We start from the raw sequence: 22,858 nt of genomic DNA, 5'->3' as shown, positions 1-22,858 counted from the left end.
CTGAAAGTCAGGATGCAGAGGGTGAAGTCAGAAGGAAATGAAGGTGACTTGGTCAAAATTGTCTATTTGCACTTGGGCTAAAAAATTTAGTAGGCAGCACATCTGCCACCAAAGCAGTGAAGGTTGGAAAGAATCACCTATCTGCCCCAGTCAAAGAAAATGAGAAGAAAGTGAGTGGGGAAGGACAGTCTATGTGGCACCTAGGTGATGTAAAAATATTAGAAAATGAATAGCCTATCTGCCACTAAGGCTGTATGAGTTGTATAGACTAAACTACCACTAAGCCTAAGAAAACAAGCAAAAGATGAGCTGAAGGATGGTATATCTGTCACCTAGGGGGTCTCAAATGATGAGATGTGGCAACAGACTTGTATCATCGAATGCTGCCAAGCACAAGAGAAATGTACACAAGGTAAAGTAGGTAACGTCCACTACACAGCGCATGCCATCTCCATTCCAGCTCCCAGAATCTGAGAAGTCCTTCCTTTCAATAACAAACCCATCATTTCATACCAGCTACTGAAAAAAAACACCTCAAGCAATAGGTCCATAGATTAGTATTAGGTTAACTGCTCCTGTGGGGCATTTTAAGCATAGTCAATTAACCATAGGCTAACTGCCCTAGTGAGCTATTTTAAGCCTAGCCAATTACCTCATGTGAGGATCAAACCCTGCACCTAGTGTTTGTAAGGTGTACACCTTAACCATTATGCCAACCTCACACACCAACTTAAGGAATCAAAATACAAACGATTCCACAATAGCCATTTTACTATCTCCATTTTCTCTAAATATTCCTCTCAACTTTCACATTTGCACTAATAAGCCATCCCTATCCATCCTCAGTTTTATTTTCCCCATCTCATGTTTAATTTACTGTTTGGTCTTCTTTCTCCTGTTAACCTCTATGATCATACTCTGTCAAGAAATAGGAGGAAAATGTAAGACTCCCTTATGTTTCTATATGTTAAGAATAAGACACTGCGTATATTGTTAATAAGCATTATTACTCTTTTTTCATTCACTCAAATGTCATAAATATCTGCCTTGGTTTGCTTGTTTGTCTTTTTTCCACTTTTTTCCCTTGCTGGCTCTGTGCTAATAATGGTCATGCTTACTTTGTCAGCTTGTAGGCCTGGGCCGAGTTTGTTAATTTTTCCTTTTGAATCAGTGTTCTATCGCAGTTATACAAAGAAAGAAAAATAAATAAGTGACCCAAAATGTAAATGTAACCCAAACTATTAATATACAGTGTGAACAAAGACAAAGTAAGGACTATACTTTGTTTTAATCCTCTACAGAAAGGACCACAGTGATAATTTCTATCAAACTGTGATCAAAGTAAAACTTCCATATCATCTGTGAAATCTAACAACAAGAAGACAGGCACCCACAATCACTTTAACTTCTCACAACAATATTTGAAAAATCGACCTTAAGGAAATATTCTTATCCAAGAAAGGTACCCACTCTGTTTGAAAATGTATAATAACTTAACATTTTCTTCTAAATAATGCAATTGACCAAGGCTATGTCTATTCATTGCTTTACCAATGTCAGAAAAAAATCACAGCATGCAGAAGCCACCATTATCACTGAATCAACATCTTGTTAATGAATTGCATATCAGTGCATTAATGCCCCATGCTGACTTTGTATGCCTGTATACCTTTTTATTTTCAAATTACAGAGGCATGGTAATAAAAATGGATTGAACTGAACTAATATTTATCAAGACCAAAAGTACTGTTGCATTTGCTCCAATAACAAATGTAGATCAAAATTAGAATGCCATCCAGTTCTGAAGTACTGTATGTTGCCATACAATGAATGAATGAATACATTGTATGGCAACGTGCAGTAATTTAGGAGTAGATCTGCCATCTCAGGATAGGACCTGTCCCAACTCTTTAAATATACAGTCCTGCTGTGGACTACAATGCTGAAGTACTCTCCATCCAATTGCAGCAATCACAAAAATCTGTTTAATTGACCATGGAAGCCCAGTTGAATGTATGTAATGAAAATGTATATACCATTTTTACACTTAGAGATAGTATCATTCACGTCCATCTTGGACTCAGAAAGGAAGTGGACCAGTATTCTATGTAACATAAGTAGACTAAGCAGTACATGTATACATTATGTCACTGATCCTGAGCAGAATACTTTTGAGAAGTCATAAAAGTAATACAAGTACTTTCTGCCTGTGATTTTATTCACTCTTTTAACTTTTAAAATTTACATTTGATCATAACCGATAAGGAATTCTTAAAGGTGTTCAATAAATTGTATATGTTAAATATACAGATTATGCAAAAAGTAATGTGACACCTGAAAGAGCAGCAAACCATGTCTAATTTCATTTTAAAGGAAAACCACCAATTAATCTATAAACTACAAAGGTGCCTCATGATTTAATGTAGCTGCCCAAAATTCAAGTATGTTATTTCTAAAACTATCCACAGTTATCACATCTTCCTTTATCTTGAAATGGCCTCGTCCTTCCCATAATATATCTGTAATTTTTCCAGATCCTCTTACTATAACATGGTGATACAAAAATTCTGAGTTAATAGTTCCATAAGAAAGAAGCAAAAAAATTAAACATAAGGAAACATATCCAAGATTGTTATGTATGCTAAAAACACATAGTTACATTTACTAAAAGATAAACTGCATTCTTTAAATTTTCAGGAAACAGAATTCTGTATGACGAAAAAAAAAATGTGACCCTATTTCTAAGATAAAAGTCAAGGTCACATCTTCTAATAAATCAAAGAAAAAAAATCTTAAAAAAATGGTCCTTAGAATTGTAAATAAATTTACTGCCCAATCAATGATTTTAGAAGCTAAAATACTTGCCACTTGCCACATTACATTTTATTCAGAAAGAGATCAGCAACAATAGCTTACAAAAAATAACTGTAAAATAGGTATCAAAATCACATGAAGAGCATGATGGAAGAAAAACGCCAATCCTGTCTAGAAATATTTCCCCTCCATTTAGATAGTTTTATAACCTTGTCTCATTTCCCCACACGTTAATTCATAACCTTCCAAAATGTTATCATGGAATAAAAATATTGAAAGAAGTCCATAATAAATTAAAACACAACCATTTCAGATAGAAACTTTTCCATTAACATCTAATGTAACAGTAAGGCATCCAGATAACTGTGTGACTGCAATATTATTGCAGTTAATGCAATTAAGACCATTTTATTGAATTATGTTTGGTCAGATGTCATAGTAAATAGAAATTTGAATAAATATCTTCACTATTTGTACTAGGTAGTGACTTTAGAGTTTGGGTCAGAAATTATATTCAAGGTTGTAGTTGTTGCTTTATTTGCTTATTCAAGCATACATAAATAAATGTATACATTGTTGGCTATGTTATCCAACTAGGTGTGGCCTATTTTTATTGGAGGCCTACGGAAAAAGTTCCAAGGACCACTATATTAAAACTGAAAATGAATACATGATTTTTTTATGACAGTTAAAGTATTAATTACTGACACAGGCAATAAACATATGTAATAAGCAGTAAACTAGATATTCAGTTAAAGACATTGATTACAAAGTTGATTTCAATATACACTAGGTAAATGATCTAAACAATCAGTACAGTCATTGACCTACATAATGCACAATAGTCAAAATGGATAGTAAGGTGTCCTGTGTTAAGATGGTTCTTATAAGGAGGTACAAGGACACTAAAAGAAGAGTCACAAAAGTTACAAAAAGAATAATTCAAAATAGATGCACAATATATACATGCACAAACATATCTAGATATTTATATATATATATATATATATATATATATATATATATATATATATATATATATATATATATATATTTCACTTATACTTCACACCAAAATAACAAAAATGAAAAAATCTTGACTTGTACAATATCAGTTTAACACAAACAGGTAAAACATCTTTTTTTTTTTTTTTTTGCAGGGGTCCCTGTAGTCTCCCACACCCAGACTAATTATATATGCCAACTCTGAGATCACACCACAGTGATGAAAGACAAATACTCTGACCCCTGCTGTTCCACAATTTCAAACAATAACAGGTCCCATTCACTTGTAGAATTCAATGCCCTGTAATTCAAGTTTTTCAGCTCAATATTTTGGCATTTGCTAATGAGTGTCCGCTTAAGTGAAGGGTACTATATATATATATATATATATATATATATATATATATATATATATATATATATATATATATATATATATATATATATGTATATATGGGAGCACTTCACAATGCCGAAATCCTGAAAGATCAAATTTCATATGGCCGAGACCATATGATTGAACTTTCAGAATCCCGACATTGTGAACGGAGATCTGCATATAGTGCAGAATGGGAGATTTCCCTTTTCCTTGTTGTAGTGCGATCTCAGAGTTGGAATATTTAAGTAGCAGGGGTGTGGGGGGGTGCCCCCCTGCAGAAACATTTACATTGTTTCTTTTTTTTTTTGATTTGTTTCAGAATTTTGATATTCCAAAACATCGATCATATGGTCTCAATTATATAAAATTCGATCTTTTGGAAATTCGATATTCTGAAGTGAACCCCTATACACTCACGCATATCTATATCTACATCTATATATATATATATATATATATATATATATATAATATATATATATATATATATATATATATATATATAAAACTATAAATACATATATATATATATATATATATATATATATATATATATATATATGGAACTTCTTTCAAATATCATATTCCTATATCACCGAATTTAAAATTATCAGGATCATAATGTCGTAAGTTTACATTACCGAAAGTTAAAATAGCTGAGTCTCAGAATGTTGAGATGTATTGGGTTAGTGCGATGGTGTTTGCTGAAATAGTGGGTTGTCTCTTTAAGATTTTAAAGTACATGAAAATCAATATAGTGGATGTTTCTGTGCTACGTGATGGTGTTACTGGTGAATTTATTGGAAATATACGTTGAAACAAGAAGAATAAATTAACATTTTATATGCATGCGTTAGGTAGATAAGAAAGTATTTAAGTGAGAAAATTGTGGCTATTCTAGGTACATATTGAGTGTTAGAGGCACAGGTAAAGCTGTACATGTATGTGGAACTTAAATACTATATGAGTAGTTTAATCTATTTTTCAATGTAGTGCAACATTGGAGTTGGTATATTTAATTAGCATGGGGTGTGGGGGGTTGCAGCCCCCCCCCCCCCGCAAATTCATAGGGTATGGTAAATAATTGAAGTGTTTTACTGGTTTTGATGTTTTGGGATTTGCTCTTCTAATGTTTTCTGACTTTTTGATATTGTAAGAGTCATAAGCTTACAATGTTATATGGTCTCAATAATTTGAAATTTGGTGATATGGAAATATGATATTTAAAAGTAGATCCATATATATATATATATATATATATATATATATATGTATAAGATTTACTATCAAAAGACAGAAATGATTTGTTTGACATACACATGATTGAATGTACAGTTTCAAAGATTCATAATGGTAATGTTGATCGCGTTTTTAGCTGAATCTGTACTGTCAAAATGCTCTTCTTGTTCTACATCCCAGATGGAAAACGGGTTTTCACGTTCATCTCCCAGAAATATTGAATGTCAAAACATCGACTTTACCATCTTCAACATGTGGAAGATAAGATGTTTTACATTTTGACAATATAGTTTTACATTATGATCACTTGCAGAACTGCATTTCTGTCTTTTGATAGTAAACCTATATATATATATATATATATATATATATATATATATATATATTTATATTTATATATATATATATATATATATATATATATATAAAAAACACCAATAGTAATAGTTATGTCTTTTATTGCTGCAACTGACTATGAACTTTGTTTCTTAATAGATATGCACAAGTTTAGACAGGCGGCTGTTAGACATACTTGTCTACAAGGTGCAATATTGAAAAAGTCGAGTGGATTATTTTGAAGACGTGTTTAGCATGGGAAGTACTTCTATACTGATATGTAGAGAGATCCAAGCATAAAATATTTCATGACTGTACTGCATATTTGCCCTTCTAATAAAACAGTATAATTTATAATTCTGCCTAGATAGTCGATTTTGTTTGAATATGGAAGTGTATGTCCAGATTTCATTTCGATTTCAGGTTTTGGGAAGTTGGTAGGTTTATACCTGTTATTACTGAAAAAAATTACTTTTATTTGCCTATAAGAGTAGGTGTGACTCCTTAAGTCATTATTCCAATATTTCCAAATTGCAGATTCTTTTTGGTAATTGTACAGCTTTCTGCTGAATTTTGTGATCCAGCGCTGGCGCTGTACTTTAGTACATGCATTTACAGCAAACTGAATGGTAATCATCCAAGAATAGATCCCTGGATATCCCTGGAAATCCCTGGATATCTTCCTTCCTAGCTATGAACACCTCATTAAATTGTAAGTTGTAAATTTTCATTCAGTGAGCTAGCTGTGAAATTAATGTAAATTGTGAGAATAAAAACTTAGAGAATCATTAGGTCTCTTCAATAATCCTTAATATTATCACATCTAAAGCCTTGAGTATATTGAGAAGATTATAATGTACTACTTCAACAACATCAGGTTTTTCCATAATTTATTCTGTAGTGAGCAGGAGTACAGTATTTGCATCTCATTTGAAATCCATGCTAGAAGTTATTAAGCAGGTTAAAGTCTTTGAAGGAAAACATCTGTTCATAGAGAAGTATTTCTAATATTTTGGCTGATGCATTAAGAATAGTCATTTGCCTAAAATTGTTGGGACCAGTAGAGGTGTCCCTTTGCATAAGTGGATGATATGTGCATCTTTATAGGCACTGGGATTCTTCTTTTCTAATACTTCTCTTTTTTTGTACAGGTAATCGAGATAGCTACTGAATCTGCTTACTTCCTAATGAATTAAAAAAAAACAAAGAATGTATCCACTTGTTGTATTTGGAGGTCTATTGTATTGTTCGTAGGGTCCCACTTTGCTTGGTTCACAGATGTGTGTATTTGATCTGCTTCAAAGGACCTAGCTGTGGAAGGTAGAAGGATTTCTCAAACAAAAACCTGAACAAAAATGCTCTGATAGTACTGGTTTCAAACTTCTTTTAATGGGAGATAAGTACTGCATGTGGTTACAGCTGGGTATTTATTACTGTTGCAGTGGGAGTGTCTATGGACAATTCCACCCATTTCATCAAAGGGGTGCATAGGAGGAGGGGGTTAGGCTTTATTGCAACTGCCAAACACCAAACCAATCTAGTTAGAAGAAAAACACGAAATACACCAGCAACCAGCAGCAACTTTTGTTTTAATGCAGCAACAGTGACCCCCACATGAAATTATAGTTCAACAAGTCCTTTAAATGTTTTCCTTTACTAAATGAAAATGTGACATGATTGGGGAATAGATGACCAATATTTTCATCCTCAGAAATAATATACCAGAATTTTTTAATAATCTTAACCAGCATATCAGAAAAAGGAGAAATCTTTGTGACATAAAATAATTTTCTGTCCACATCTCTCTTAACAAGAGAGCTATTATCTCCAAAATTTCCATATTTTCTAGCCTTGTGATTTTTGTATAACACCCCCTAATAAAGCGCTTATATAGCACCACTCTATCCTATAAAAGGAAGTGGGATATATACATATACTCTAAAAAAATCCCATATATATATATATAAAATAGCATATGAGGGCACATAAGAAGCCCCCATAGCTGTGCCCTTCAACTGCAAGAAAAACTTATTCTCAAAAGAAAAATAATTATGAGTTAAACAAAATTCCAATAAATTAACTAAAAAAACTGTTCTAGGGCCTTCACCTAACATGTCCATAATAGCCTCAATTCCCCATCTCAATCTAATGATCGTATATAGTGATTTAACATCAACAGTAATCTAATAATAATCACTTTGCCTTTTGATTTTAGCTAACTCATTTAATAAATCTTGTGTATTCGAAATATGTGCAGAAACTTTACAAAGGTATTTTTTTAATGAAAATCAAGAAAACTGCATAAATTGCTTAAGTAGGAGCCTACCCCTGATAGAATAGGCCTCCCAGGGGGCTTCACTAAATTTTTATGTACCTTTGGCAAGGCATACATAATGGGGTAACTGTTTTTTTAACATGTAACTTTTTTATATCTTTACAGTCAAAAAACCCCAAACGTTCTCCCCTTTCCAGCAATCCCAACAGTTCTTCATTAAAATTCATAACTGGGCTCGTAGGCAGAAACTAATATTCATCTTCACAACTTACTATATCAGCTAACATTTCACAATATGCTTGTTTATCCAAAATCACCCAGTTACCACCTTTATCTGCACATTTAAAGATAAATTCCATTTTTAACTTTTTTAAATTTTTCAAAGCTAACCACTCATTTTTAGTTAAATTATATGTTTTTTCTGTTTCAAAAATTTACCAAACGCAATGGAAATTTCCTTATACACAATTTTTTGAAACAAACTAATGGCAGGCACATTTATCATAGGCATGAATTTACTTTCAGTTGATAAACTAGGTAACTGTAGTTTACCACACCCAGTAGCGTAACGTGAACTATTACTGTCATCACCATTTTCAAACTCCAACATTTCAAATTCATAATCATAAATGGAGACATTCATTAAGTCATCATCACATTCATCATTATTCCCCACATCGGTTGTCACTTCACTAAATACATTTTTCTCAAAATAAACACTTAATAATAACTTTCTACAAAATACTTTCAACTCAAAATACAAATCAACAAAAGAAGGTATAAATGTAGGCACAAATTTACTACCTTTAAGTAACACAGCTTCAATATCCTCAGAAAGACTAAGCTTGGATAAATTAATAACATGCTTTGCTTGTACATTGTACTCACAATCAAAAACAATATGTCCATTATTTGAAATGGTTTCTTCTCTTCCTGCCTCCTTTCCCACGATTTGTCTGACTTGACTGAAAAGTCTGATTCTCATTAGAGGTTACAGCCTGGTTCACATCTTCAGCTTCTGAAGCCAAAGAAACAGCAAAAGAAACAAATTTAGTTCCATCTTTCTCCATAGAAGATGCCGAAACGCTACTGTGCTTCTGACCATTATTCCTCACCTTTGACCTACTTCGTGACGACTCTCATTGCCATGAGAATAAAATACCAGTCTCATAATCCTTCATATCATGCAAAAGTTTATTTATTTTGCTTTGGATAATCTCAGTCTCTAATTTAGAGACTCTTTCGCTAACGGAAGACATCTGCACACAAAAAAAAGGACTCTTCCACCACTTCGTCCTGTAGGTGCAGAATCTCACTCTTTAATTTATCATGCACCCTCAAGTTACATTTTATCAGGATCTGTAACCAGGTCAACGTACACTGCAATGAAGCCTGTTTCCACTCAGCCAAATCACTGTCTTCCTCAGTGAAATTGGTTGCAGGCAACCGATCAATACGTAACCCCCTCGGAGTTAGATTTAAACTCACATACTTCTCAAGGAGGTGAGTGTCCAAAAACAAAGCAATCTCCTTGAGACATAAGTCTTTCAAGTTGCAGAAACCGCCCCTCAGATTCACGACTATTATTCATACACCATGGATCCATATGTGCGAATTGTTTCTCCCTTTTGCTTACCATCTCAGCGAAACAAAGTAACCCAGGCATATCAGAAATCCCAGGACCCCCAGCTGCTTGTGACATGTAGAAACTGGTACTGGTGTTAAATATATATCAAACACCAAACACCAAACCAATCTAGGTAGAAGAAAAACATGAAACACACCAGCAACCAGCAGCAACTTCTGTTTTAATTCAGCAACAGTGATCCGGCACCTCGGCAATTTGCCTTCAAGGATCACAATAACATAATTACAGCTGCCTTAAATATCCAAATACAAGCAGCCATTTAACATGATTCAATTAATTAATTAAATAATAATTAATACAATTTTACATAAACTTTTTCGATTTTAAAACAACTTCTATCTAATATATCTAAATATATATATCACAATTCATATGAAGAATTAAATAAATACAAAACATCAAATATATAAATCCACACAAAATCCATACAAAATACTAGAATGATAGAACTAGACTGATATTTAAATTTCAGACTTTAAGGCCTAGTGGCTTAAATCAAGAAGTTGGTATTTAGCACATTTTCAGGATCATGACAGTTTAGTATAATGTATTTAGTAAAATGTACTTGAGGTAGAATGATTTTTATATTTTGTATGGATTTTGTGTGGATTTATATATTTGAAGTTTTGTATTTATTTAATTCTTCATATGAATTGGGATATATATATTTAGATATATTAGATAGAAGTTGTTTTAAAATGGAGAAAGTTTATGTAAAATTGTATTAAATATTAATTAATTAATCAATTAATTGAATCATGTTAAAAGGCTGCTTGTATTTGGATATTCAAGGCAGCTGTAATTATGTTATTGTGATCCTTGAAGGCAAATTGCCGAGGTGCCGGATCACTGTTGCTGCATTAAAACAGAAGTTGCTGCTGGTTGCTGGTGTGTTTCATGTTTTTTTTTTTATTGCAACTGCCACTGATGATGTGGAGGTAGTGCCTTCGTGTGTTCGAGGGTGAGCTTAGCCAGATACAATAGCTGTACGAACACATCTATTAGAGAGTTTCCATTTCCAGACCTTAAACTTTAGGATAACAAGCATGATAAGTTGAAACTAACATGTAATATGTAACAGAAAGAAGGATCTTTATATATACATATTATCCACTCAGTCATGAGTCAGCCATGTTTTAGGTTGTTCGAAAGTTTAAAGAACTTAAGTTGGTCAAGTCCGTCAATCAAGTCCGTCAACTAAGTCCAGCGGTGCTTTTGATTTATTTTCTTCAGATCTTCCAAACAATTTTTTTGAAGACAGTAAAGATGATTATCATCAATTAAAAAACACAAAAGGGCTTTCAGAGTGTACCGTGGTTGGTGAACAGAGGGAGCCAGAAGAGGAAAACATTTATCCCTTTAAACTTGTACTAAGAATTTAATACTGCTGAGATCGTAGGCTCTGTCCTACTGTTAAATAAGAAAAAGAGCATCAATATTCTCTGTGCATATATCCCTCCATGTAATAATGCTCCAATAATTGAGGAGATTCTACAATGGTCAAGAGATAATCTCCCACAGGAAACTATTTTATTAGGTGACCTAAACACTGACTGGCTAGCATGTAACTCTAAAAACCCCACTAACCACATCAACCTGTATGGATTTTCTCAACTCATTCAAGAACCAACTAGAGTAGACAAAAAATCCCATAAGGAATCTATACTAGACTGGACATTAGTAAATTACTCTGAACATAATTACCAAGTAGGTAGTCTACCTGACGGACTTAGTGACCATCTCCCTACTTTCCTCCTATGAAAACGTACCAACTTACCCAAACCTACAGTCTATAGACAAGTCAGAAACAATTGCAATGTTAATCCCTTAGAACTCAACACTATATTAAAAAAATGTAACTGGGAACCACTACACAGCCTTGACCTAGACCAAGCAGTGGACTATTTTAATAGTACTCTTATTAACACCCTTGATTCAGTTGCCCCAGTAAGAAACATTCGAACTAAGCAACACTGTGCTCCTTGGCTTGCTAAATCCACTAGAGCTCTATTAATAAACAGAGACAAGGCATGGAAAACTGAAAGAAAGATAACACTAGTCTATCCAAACAAAACTATCAGCACCTTAGGAATCAAGCCAAAAAACAAACAAAGCTTGATAAACAGAACTACTTTCTAGATATACAAAATAAACACTCCAATCACCCCCAAAAGTTCTGGCATGCAATAAACTCCCTACTAAAACCTGGTAAAACCTCCTCACCAGCTCCCTCCTCCACCTCTACAAAAACAGATAGTGATATAGCCTCTCAATTTAATCACCACTTTACTGAATCCATTAAATCACTATCAACTCAACTTTCCAAAAATAGCTACTCATCCATACCAACAGCTCCTAACAGCTCATCTCCCTTTACATTCTTTCCTGACCCAACCTCAGCAATAAACAAATACCTCTTAAAACTTAACCCAATACTCTTTCAGTAGATGGTATACCTGCTCATTTCCTAAAAATGGCTGTTGACTCTCTATCCTACCCAGTCTCAATCTTAATCAACCTTTCCATACAGGAATCCCACATCCCTCAACTATGGAAAATCTCTTACATTAATCCCCTTCATAAGGGTGGGAATTCCTATGACGTTTCTATGACTTTTCTATCGCCCCATAGCCATTCTGTCTCCTTTATCAAAGATACTTGAAAAATGCATACACTCTCAGGTCATGCATTTCCTAGACTCTTAACAATCTCTTCTCATCTACACATCATGGTTTCCGCCCACACCACAGCACAACTTCAGCTCTTCTCTCTTTCACAAGCCTGGTTAACCAACATAGAAATAATAGATTTTTATCTGCTATATTCATGGACCTCTCCAAAGCATTTGACATGGTGTCCCACTCCATTGTAATAGATACTCTTACCTCTCTATCCTTTGCACCTAACACTATTGCATGGTTTAAAAACTATCTATCAGACTGACAACTAGCTGTCCAGTGGCAAGGAGTTATATCATCTTTACTCCCAACTACCATTGGTGTACCTCAAGGTTCCATACTCAATCCACTCCTCTTTTCTATCTTTACCAATAATCTACACATCTCTACCCTACAGACTTCACTCAAAGTATGCAAACGATTCCACCCTGATCTGCTCTGCCCCAAATCTCACCACCCTTCACCATCTCGCCCAGGAATCTTTTACCTCAGTAGAAAGGTGGATCACAGATATTCAACTTATCTTAAAAAACAATAAAACAAAACTACTTCTATTTACCCCAAACAAATCAAAAACCACTCCTCTCTCCTTCTCTATCTCCTACAATAATAGAACTATCATTTCACCCTCTGTCCACACCAAGCTGCTTGGCGTCGAAAAAGATAACAACCTACACTTTGACATCCATATCTCTCAAACTACTAAAAAGGTGCACAACAAATGGGGTCCCTATACAGACAAAAAGACTTTCTATCAAATCATAGGTTCATAGTTAGGTTCATAGGTAGGTACAAAGCTATCTGCCCAAAGGCATTTATAAGCCTAGCCGGAATGTGTTGGCTTTCGCCACCCCCTTAGATTAGTTCCCTGTGCCTCTGTCCAGCAGAGCCACTGAATTGATCCCTGGGGTAAACTTTCTGTTTCCCATCCACTCGTCAAGGTTTCTCTTGAAGAGATTTAGCAAGGAGCTCTGCCTAATGTAGATTTGAATCTTGTTCCAGAGCATGGGAAGTCTCTGGGACTGGAATCTATCCCTCCAGCACATCCTATTTATTGTTGTGGTGAGGTTTAGATCCCTGGAGCGTGTGGCTCAAGGGGATATGGTTTTCTTTAGGTGGAGCATGTCCATCAATTCTGGGTTGGGCATGGCCTTGCATATCAGACAGAGATCACCTCTGAGTAGGTGGTATGCAACCAAGTACAGCTGGAGTTTTTTCAGTCGAGCTGCATAGGGCATCTGCTTGAGGCCAGTGATCCTCTTAGTGAGGAACTTCTGTGGTCTTTCCAGTTGTTGCAGGTGTCTTGTAAGGTACATCCCAAACGGGGTATTGTCTATGATGGGTCTGATGAGTGATGCCTAGAGGGGCCCAATGACCTCTTTCGATCTGGATGCAAACCCTTTTGTGATTAGGTGGGCCACACAGAAGGATTTTCTAACCACTTTGGCAATGTGATTATCAAAGGAGAGGTTACTATCTACTTGGATCCCCAGATCCCTTATTATGTCTTCCATATTTAGGGGGCTACCACCTATGTGGTAGTTTGTGGGTACTTTATTTTTTCCAAAGAGGATGACTATGCACTTTTTTGCATTTAGCTTGAGGCCATGGTTTTGACATCAGTTATCTTTCTCAGTGAGACCCTTTTGGAGGATGTCTGTGTCAGCCAGAGAGTCAATTATAGCCCCTAGTTTGCAGTTGTCTGCAAACTTGTTCAGCCATAGTCCTCCTGTGCTTGCCTGTACCTCTGAAAAGTATATGCCGAACAGGAGGGTTCCTAGGACTGACCCCTTGGGAATGCCACTTGTAACCAGTTTAGAGTCAGACCTAGCTCCTGCAACTCTTACCATGTGGGTTCTGTCCATGAGCCAGTTGACAAACCATCTCGTGACATAGGGGTTTATGTTCAGGCTGGTGAACTTGTCTATAATAGCTGAGTGGGGAATGGTGTCAAAGGCCTTTGCGAGGTCTAGGTAGGCTGTGTGGACCACATTTCCCTTGTCTATAACCTTGGTAATTGTCTCAAAGAAGTCCACCAGGTTTAGGAGGCATGATCTACCCTTAACAAAGCCGAACTGGGTAGGATCCAGTGTTTGGAGGTTCCCAATGTCTCTGTTAATGAGATCCATGATAATGCATTTCATAGCTTTGCAGACCAAGCTAGTCAGGCTTATAGGGCGATAGTTCCCGGGGTCCATTGCAGCTCCACCTTTGTGGAGTGGAATAACTGTTGCTGTGCACAATTCTGTGGGCACATAGCCTGTGGAGAGGCTGTGTTTAAACAGTGTGTTTAGGTAAGGGGTTAGTTCATCTTTGAGCTCATGTAGGACACAGCCTGGGACACCGTCCAGTCCCACTGATGCTGTGTTTTTGGCTTTGGTGAGGGCTCTTTTAACCTGAGTGTCTGTGATTTCAGGGGCACTACATTCTTCTGGTATAGTTATGGGCCCTTTTGGGGGTGAAGTTTGCACGGAACCTGTCTGCCAGGATGTTGGCTATATTGGTCGGTTCAGTGTATTTTGTGCCATTCTGCACTAACTCCAAGCAGATCTGAGAATTGCCACTTAGATTCTTGACATAGCTAAAGAATGCTTTGTGGTTATCTTTGGAGTCCATGGCAATTTTTCTTTCTAAGCTAGCCTTGGATGATTTTATGAGGGAACATAGTTTCTTGCTGATACTGATCAGGGATGTCTTCCCTTCTTGGGATTTTACTCTTTTCTGTACTAGTTTCCTCCTTCTATTGTATAGCTTATTTATGGCAGGGGTCCACCAGACTGGTTTCCTTTTCTTGGAGGAGTGAGTCTTGGTTTTGTTTGGGCTAGCACGATCCATGCATTCTTGTAGGTACCCGTAGAGTGCATTAGTAAAGGATTTTGCAGCTTGGACAGCATTATCCTTTAGCATGGGGGCTTTGAAACTTCCCACCTTGGTCTTAAGTAACATGACGCTTGCTTTTGAAAAGTTTTTCACGGTGGTTTCTTTGACCGGGGGTGGTGGCGGAATGTTGATATCCCGAGTGATTAGTTTATGGTCAGATCTAACCAGCGAGGGTTGACCTCCGGTGTGGAACACCAGTCACCCATTTTGGTGATGACCAGGTCGAATATGTTGTCACCTCTTGTGAGGGTGTTGACCAGTTGATCCAGGACATTTGAGTTTATAAATTCTAGGAAATGTTGGGCTAGGGTGTTTGTACTTGAGTAGTTCTCCCAGTTAATGTTTGGGTAATTGAAATCACCCAATATCAGGGTATTTGGTAGAACCTTTACGTTTCCCAGTGTTTCCAGGAATGTGGAGTGGGGGTCCTGGGACATGGTGGGTGATCTGTAGCAAGCTATAATTTGAATAGCAGTTTTGCCCATTGTTAGTTGCACGTGGATGATCTCTGAAGCATCGTGCTGTGCCACTAACCTGGAGGTGTGGGTATCCTTGATGAATATGGATACTCCCCCACCTTTTGCATTTTGGTCCAGGTTTTGTGGCCGAAATGTATGGTATGAGTTGTAGCCTGGTAGTGCTGGGGTGCTCTCTGGAGCCTTAAACCAGGTTTCTGTTACTGCACATATATCGATTTCCCCCATACTGAGGATTGCCTTGAGTGCGTGCATTTTGAGGTTTAGACTTCTGGCATTGAGTAGCATTACCCTCAGTTTTTTGTTACTTGTGCTATTTACGGTGGTGGGTTTGTCTTTTGAGCCTTACCTAAAAAAGGCACTATAGGGGTGGCAAGTGCCTTGGCCAGTATTTGAAAGCCTAAGGGTGACAGGTGCAAGCCGTCTCCAGCGAAGCAGCGTGGCTTGTTGAGCATGTCATCCCAGGCTGACAGACACTGGATCCCCTTAGAATGACACCAGTAGCTTAGCCAGTTGTTGAAATTGATATTTTTTTCTCTATACCGTGGTATCATTCTTGGTGAGGGCAGGATGCTACTCAAGTCAGGGTCATACCAGCCTGGGCTACATAATCAGAGAGCTCCTCCATGTCTCTTTTCATGTAGTCCAGGGAGGTATGGCTCAGGTCATTCACACCAACATGGACAATGACAGAGTCATATTTGTACTTGTTCTGGAGTGACCTGAGTGCTTGTTTTATGTGGCAGATCCTGGCACCCGACAGGTAGCTAACAGTAACCTTCTCCGTGTTCAGCCTAGTGAGTAGGACGTCAGTGTGCCTGACTATAGAGTCACCTATTACTAGTGTGTTGGATATGTTATTTTGCCTTAAGGGCTGTGATTGCATGGAACACTGGTTTTGTGAAGTATGTGTTTCATGGTTTATGTTGGGGGGTGGAGGTTGCTTGGATGTCTGCTTTGAAGGTCTCTGTTGCTTTTGCAGATTTTTATTTAGAGCCCCCAAGTATGTTTTCATGCATTTATGTATGTTTTTTTACCTGTGCTGGTTTCATAGGTCTATGTGAGACTGGTGGTGTGATGCAAGTAATTCCCTTCTCCTCTTGACTGCCTGATCCAGTCTTGGGTTGAGAGAGCTTAGCCTCCAGTTTGGCTGTATAATTGCATCACTCACATGTATTAGTGTTTGGTGGAAGGAGGAGAGGGTTGACTTTGTACATGAGGCAATTGTAACATTGCCTCAAAATGCCCAGATTCACCAGTTGGACCAGAGAGTACACCTGAAACTGCCCTTTGGACATGCCTGGAAAGGTACAGTGAACTGTTTTACTGATTGACTGGTAAGGTCGAATAGAGAGACTTGTCTTTCTCTACAGTATAAGGGGGTCTAGTGCTAAGGTTTATTAGTGCTTGTTATGAGTTTAGAGCAAGTGCCGGGATGAGAAGTGAATGGTATGAGTGCTTAAGTTGAAAGTTGGTCTAGTTCCAAGGGAAAAATTGAAGCGTAGACTTTGTAGAGCCGGGAATAGTTATACCCTAGCTAACCGGCGCTGCCCTACACGCAAAACCGTGCAAATGCGGGTTTTATAGCAGGGAAATGAAAGAGATAGAAATTAGCCCAAAATGGCCAATAAACGACTAATTTCTGGGCTGAAACCATTCCTCCAGGGACAGATAGGCTGCTCAAAGCTCCCTCTCTTACAGTGAACAGAGAAACTTCCTTCTATCCAAGTAAGGCATGGGCAAACACAGAAACTTGTAACACAGTCCTGAATTCATCAGCACTAACCTGAAAACTGGACTAAACTAGCTTAGAAAGGTGGGAAAACAAGTATATTTTTTTGTTTTTTTTCAGAAAATAAAGCAGATGCAATCAAAAAAACACTTTAAATGCACAGAAATGGTTATCACACTTGAGTGCCTAGCCTACAATAGTTAAACAGGTACTTTAAACACAAAAACGACTTTGTTAAAGTGCAGGCAGTAAAATAAGTACAATATGTAGCTGAAACAAGCTTTTTAAATCACAGAAACTCTAGAAAATTTGCATTTTAGGTGGAATTAGCTAAAGACAGCAAGAAAATGCAGAAAAATGATACTTAATCACTCCAAAGTCTCTCTTTTGTCTCTCTGCTGCTGTATAACTCTGCTGGGCACCAGGCAGGTGTTTGCTGAGCTGTATACAAGCACAAAAACCTTGCAAATGTGGGTTTTATAACAGTGAAAGGAAAGAGATAGAAATTAGCCCAAATTGGCCAATAAACTACTAATTTCTGGGCTGAAACCACTCCTCCAGGGAGAGATAGGCTGCTCAAAGCTCCCTCTCTCACAGTAAACAGAGAAACTATCTTCTATCCAAGTAAGGTATGCGCAAACACAGGAACTTGTAACACAACCCTGAATTCATCACTAACCTGAAAACTGGACTATGCTAGCTTAGAAAGGTGGGAAAACAAGTATTTTTTTTTGTTTTTTTCAGAAAATAAAGCAGATACAATAGAAAAAACACTTTAAATGCACAGAAATGGACATCACACTTGAGTTTGTAGCTTCCAACAGTTAAACAGGTAAATTAAACACAAAAATGACTTTGTTAAAGTGCAGGCAGTAAAATAAGTACAGTATGTAGCTGAAACAAGTTTTTTAAATCCCAGAAACTCTAGAAAAGTGGTGTTTTAGGCAGAATTAGCTAAAGGCAGCAAGAAAATGCAGAAAAATTATACTTAATCACTCCAAAGACTCTCTTTTGTCTCTCTGCTGCGGCAGAACTCTGCAGGGCACCAGAGCTCGGGCCACCCTAGCTCAAACCCACCTTCTTTCCATACTCATGTATGCAGCACCTATTCTCATCTATGTTAGAAAATCTGACCTGGAGAAACTTGAGTCGTGTTATAACAAAATCGCCAAATATGCAAAAAATTCCCTCTTTAGAACACACTATTGTATACCTCTTAGGCAACTTCAGTAGCTTGAGCTCCCACAGTTATTAACCTACCACCAACTAGTCATAGCTTATAACAACCTAAAATATCCTGAAAAAACTCCAGCCCTTAGGGAACTACTGACTAACTACATTCCAAATCGACCACTCCGCTCTGCCAACAAATCACTCCTCTCTATCTCCACAGCCAACAACACAGCAGATAAAGCTCTATTTTCTCATAGTATAGCAAAAAGTTGAAATAACCTCCCTCCCTCCCTCGGTGACTTCTACACCTAATACCAAACAATTCAAAAACTCCCTTAAGGCTCATCTTATTAGCTCTTAGCTATGTCCATGTGTTATTTACTGTATGCTACCACCATCTTTCTCTCTTCTCTCCAATTATCAGACCCTCAGTAAAAATGGAAGTAACAAATGGTATTCCTTGACATTTGGAAATGTTGTGATCTCTGTCTGTATATTTTGATGACTAACTTAATGTTCACTTGTATATATTGCTTAGAAAGTGTGTTTGTTAGTTAGGTAGGTATTGTTGTAGCTCTTAGCTATGTCCATGTGTTATTTACTGTATGCTACCACCATCTTTCTCTCTTCTCTCCAATTATCAGACCCTCAGTAAAAATGGAAGTAACAAATGGTATTCCTTGACATATGGAAATGTTGTGATCTCTGTCTGTATATTTTGATGACTAACTTAATGTTCACTTGTATATATTGCTTAGAAAGTGTGTTTGTTAGTTAGGTACGTATTGTTGTAGGCAGAGAGGATGTTATTTACATATTCATTGTAGTTTTCAGTGTTATGCAGCACTCTTTCAATGTTATGAGTTTTCAATGTTTTGAGTTTTCGGTGTTTTGGGATTTAGATGTTTTGGTCTCAATGTTATGAAATTCAATGTTATGAAATTTTGATATTATGAAGTAGACCCATATATATACACACACACACACTATACACACACAAATATATGTATATATATATATATATATATATATATATATATATATATATATATATATATATATATATATATATATATATATATATATATATATATGGGCACTCATTAGCGAATGCCAAAATCTTGAGCTGAAAACAAAAGTACTTTGAGAAAACCCAAAAAGCCATGGGAAAGTATTGAAAAGCTTTACACAGACAATGACCAGAAGTCAGAACTATACCCTGAAAGCGAGTGCTGTGAGTTAGACATCTCTCCACTAAAACACTGTGCTTAGTAGCTACGTAGTAGGAAGACAAGTTTGTCACACTGCGACTGGTATGGGGCTGATACGAATGTTAATTGTTCCACAAAACTTATCACGCAGTTTTTCAACGTGTTTATGTTCCACACTCTCCTATACAATATCTAAGGTATCCTTCAGCTTATCCATCATGCGGAGTGTTGCTTATTAGTCATCTGTGTCACTAACAAGTTTACAATTTGTTGAGATCCCAGCTCATTGGCTCACTATGGCTCCCACCTCCCAGCAGCAATCTAAGTTGTTAACAGTGGGGTTAGAAATGGATCAAAGTAAGTCCTAACCTTTACATGTATGTATGCATGTATGTATATATACAAATGCGATAATTATTTTTTGGCTGATTCACAATATCAACCAAAAATCATCGAATCACAAAACAGTGACCTCAGCAGAACAAGAGAAATGGTTCTTCCCTCCCCCAACCAAGAACCATGTTTAAACAACAAAAACTAATGAGTGGGCTTTGAGTCTTGATGTTTTGCAGTCAATGTTTTGGGAACTGACCATAAACATTTGGGAGTTGCTTATAGAAATATATGCACACACAGACATATATATATATATATATATATATATATATATATATATATATATATATATATATATATGGGTTCCCTTCAGAATCTCAAACTACTGAAATCCTGAATTTCAGTAGCCTGAGACCAGAAGGGCGAAAGTGCAGAATACTGAAACCCCATAAGTGTGAAATTCAAAATCCCGAAGTTCGGAGATTTTGAATTAGTGGTTCTGGTATTTCTGTGTGTGAGTGGGTGGTTGGAGATGTAGGTAAGTGTTTGTGTTTTACGGGTTTTGGTTAGGGCTTTAGTGTGTGTCTGTGTGTTTTGTTAGTGTGATGTGTGTGTGCGAGGGGAATGTAGCTCGTGTGATGGTGTTTTTGTGTGTTTGTGTAGTGCAACCTCAGAGTTAGTATATTTATGTAAGTTTAGTAAGCCGGGGAACCTTGTTGGCTAGACTTACGTAGGCCCTTGGGCCAATAGCCTAGTACCTACCTATGAACCTACCTATGAACCTATTAAGTAGGGGAGGTGTGGGGGGCACAGCCCCCCACATGGGGGTTCAGGGGGGCTTGCCTCCCTTCTTGAATGTAGGGTAGGTGTTTGTGTATGTTAAGGGAGGTGTATGTGTTTGTGTCTGCGGTATGTTTAATGTAGAAGTCGCAATTTTAAATTTTGCTCTTCTGGGTTTCGGGTTTTTGGATTTTCGGCTTCATGGTCTCGAAATTCGAGATTTCAGTATTTAGAGATTATGTGATTATGAAGTGAATCCATATATATATATATATATATATATATATATATATATATATATATATATATATATATATATATATATATATATATATACACATACATATAGACATACACATACACACACACACACACACACACACACACACACACACACACACACACACACACACACACACACACACACACACACACACACACACACACACACACACACACACACACACACACACACACACACGTATCAACCACAAGCCTCAAAGCAAAACCACCAAGCAAAACTGACACAACTTGACAGCATGGCAACATAGACACTTAAAAAACATATGCTTGTGGTTCCAAACGCAACACAAATAAAAACACAAAGAAAGTTTTTATTAAGGGGATCTTCACCCCTCCCCCTTACTATATTATTCACATTTTAAGGCTGCAGTACCTAAGAGAAACAGATATCATTAAAATAGAAAATCCCATCTTATTCTCTCTCCAGGAGGCTGTGAGAACATGCATTGTACTTTATTTTGAGTGCCAACTGCTATATGCAGTTATCTTATCAACAATGCATGAGCAAAATTTCATTTTTATATTGGCATCCACGACATCCTTCTGACAAAAATGAGACTTGCACAGACTGGTTGTGAAAAGTCACATATTTAATGTTGGTATCTCTTTCATAATTTACTGTTGTCGCTATTATTTGTGGTCACAGATAATTGCACCATATTCTTGCGTTATTATAGATTCGGTAAAATATAGAATATACATTTACATAAGCACGCAAAAAATAGTTTTGCAATGCTTGAGGAAATATAGATTTGAACAAGCTTGAATGATGTACTACGAAAGCATGAAAGCAGGAAATCCTTTATCTCAGTTATTGTACATCAGTGTGAGTAGGTGTCATTACCATGATGATATAGCATTAGGTAGACTTGTAATCTTTTTGCACATTTATCCTTATGTTTTTCAGGGCAGTTTACAGTTGTTTTGCTGGCACAGCTTGGAGCATGCCTTTTCATACTTTTTGCTGATTTGGAAGGTCTTTACAATGTACTGGAGGTGAGTATTTTTCTACAATTTAAAGAGTAGGAGAATGTGAGAGGCAAGAACCATATCTTATGAATAAACATATATTGACAATGATTATAATATGTAGTTATTGCCTAGCTGATTTGAACACCTGAAAACTGTGTGGCAAACATGATAGAAATTTAATTGTATCTAAAATGTGACTGCGTGATTCCTAGTCTGTCTGTCATTCGGTCCATTTCTGCCTGTGGCTGCTCTTATTCAGCACTGCACAGAAGCCAAAATCTGTGTCAGTAACAATATCAACAAGGCAGAAAAACAATCCTGAACAGGGCATGAGTATATTGTAGAACATAGGCATATGCATGCATAAACATTCTCATAGTCACATGCACACACAATTGTGCATGCATACATACACATGCACTTGTGCATGCATACATACACATTCATACCCATACACAAACACACACACACACACACACACACACACACACACACACACACACACACACGCACACACACACACACACACACACACACACACACACACACACACACACACACACACACACACACACACACACACACATATACAAAACCCATATTTATATCTATGTTAAAATA

At 36.7% G+C, this 22,858-nt stretch overlaps 1 protein-coding gene across 1 annotated transcript in view; it reads left to right on the top strand.

Moving 5' to 3' along the window:
• Positions 1 to 22,858, top strand: part of LOC122800919 (probable cation-transporting ATPase 13A4) — an 846,809-nt gene that overhangs the window by 722,821 nt on the left and 101,130 nt on the right. The window contains exon 28 of the mRNA XM_044070278.1: positions 22,173 to 22,261. Coding sequence (XP_043926213.1) covers positions 22,173 to 22,261 — 89 coding nt within the window. The remainder of the gene's footprint in view (positions 1 to 22,172; positions 22,262 to 22,858) is intronic.

The sequence above is a fragment of the Protopterus annectens genome, chromosome 4.part1 (genome assembly GCF_019279795.1).
Source record: "Protopterus annectens isolate FY-2018-M chromosome 4.part1, PAN1.0, whole genome shotgun sequence".
Taxonomy (NCBI): Eukaryota; Metazoa; Chordata; order Ceratodontiformes; family Protopteridae; genus Protopterus; species Protopterus annectens.
Note: the sequence above shows the minus strand (reverse complement) of the source record. Positions and strands in the feature narration are given on the sequence as shown.